This window comes from Apis dorsata, unplaced genomic scaffold, assembly GCF_000469605.1.
Source record: "Apis dorsata unplaced genomic scaffold, Apis dorsata 1.3 scaffold_82, whole genome shotgun sequence".
Lineage (NCBI taxonomy): Eukaryota > Metazoa > Arthropoda > Insecta > Hymenoptera > Apidae > Apis > Apis dorsata.
The window spans coordinates 1,025,222-1,026,889 of NW_006263380.1; the positions used below are offsets into that span (position 1 = coordinate 1,025,222).

At 28.7% G+C, this 1,668-nt stretch overlaps 1 protein-coding gene across 1 annotated transcript in view; it reads left to right on the forward strand.

The window, feature by feature from the left end:
* The first annotated feature begins 1,104 nt into the window (after nucleotides 1-1,104).
* LOC102681844 (transcription factor stalky-like) overlaps nucleotides 1,105-1,668 on the forward strand; it is a 5,965-nt gene continuing 5,401 nt past the window's right edge. The window contains exon 1 of the mRNA XM_006610987.2: nucleotides 1,105-1,619. Within this exon, the coding sequence (XP_006611050.1) occupies nucleotides 1,482-1,619 (138 nt within the window). The 5' untranslated portion in view covers nucleotides 1,105-1,481. The remainder of the gene's footprint in view (nucleotides 1,620-1,668) is intronic.

Below are 1,668 nucleotides of genomic sequence, written 5' to 3' on the forward strand. Positions count from 1 at the left end.
TTTAAAATTTATTTTTTAAATTATAAGATTTAGAAAAAATTAAATTAAGTTTTAAGCTCTCTAAATATATGTTTGTGAAAAAGAAATAGAGAAAGAAAGAGATAATTTAATTCTTTATCTGAGATGTGATTTGCTCATACATTTAGCAAAAATGTGTGTTGTACATTCGTGTAAATATTGTTATATGCAATAATAATAAAAATATATGTTGATATATATATATAAAGATATAAATTAATTAAAAAAAATAGAAAAATTACAATTGTTTTTTAAAATTATAATCCTTTAGAAAATTTCATTATATTTTTACATTATATTTATCAAAATGAATTCGTAACGTAAAACTTAGAATCTATTGATTGCCGTATCACAACCTTATATGTATGAAGATCGGATTAGAAATGTGATAAAATAGCGTGGGCCGAAAGTGGTCGATGGATCGCGTAATCTTGCGTTAGTCATTCTCCCCGTTTGTCTGATTTATTTATGGGTTGGGCTACTTATTCGATGTAATGAAATTCTTAGTAAAATGACACGTGATAAGAAACTCGTTTCTTCTATCGATTTAATTACTGATCTTTGATCAATGACAGTGTATGGCATTGAAAGAATTGTCAATTATTTCCACCATGACATAAATAAAATAATCTAACTTTGATTAAATTTTTTACTAATGATGTAATCTTTTTTGAAAATTAACTTTTTAATTCTTTATAAAAAAAAAAAAACAAGAAGATAAATATATAAATATATTATAACAATTTTATTAGATTATTTATCATTTTTAGTCTTGATTATAACCATTATTATTTATATTATTATTATATTTTATATATCATTATATTATATATTTCTTAAAAATTTACAATCTTACAATACAATTTTTTACAAAAACAATAAAAAAAATATTTGTTGCATAAAAAAGGTAAAAACAATCTAAAAATTAGAATGAATATCAATTGTTAGGATAAAAGAAGTTAAAATAATGCCAAAAAAATAATAGAATTAATGAATTATATAATGTAAATAATAATAATTATATATATATTAAAATTATTCTTTAAATATTAATTATATATGTCAAAAAATTTAAATTATAAACTGCCATATAAAAATCAGGTGGTCAAACGAAAAAAGGCAGGAGATGGCGTAGCATTTGATTGTGAACCTGATTCTTCACTAATCTTGAAGATAGAAATGATTGTCAACGCCTCCTAGTGAGCAGGATTGTAAAAAGGAAGTTGAAGAAACATTTATTTCTTTATAGTCTCCACTCTATATACAAGTATAACTGTATGACCGTGTGTACTGTGCCGCTGACAATGAGCCGCGGCGGTGACTGTGATAAGTGATCGCGTACCCTTCCTCGTCGCTAAACGCGTAGTGGCAGTGGAGAAAGATAGTACGTCGACCAAGAAAAGAGTCTACCTCTTGATGACTCGCGCTTTACGCAAGGCGCAACGTAGCCGGAGCTCACAATTATGTTCGATGTACCGCCCAAGTTCTACGAGCTGTGTCGCCTTTGTTTATCGTCGGACGGTGTCAAATTGTCCATATTCGAAGAGGAAGGCGCCCAGCGAAATTTCGCCGATAAGATATTAACGTGCCTCTCGATTACGGTGAGTCTCGTCAGGAGTTTTCACCGGGTCCTCGTGCCGAGACGAAGAT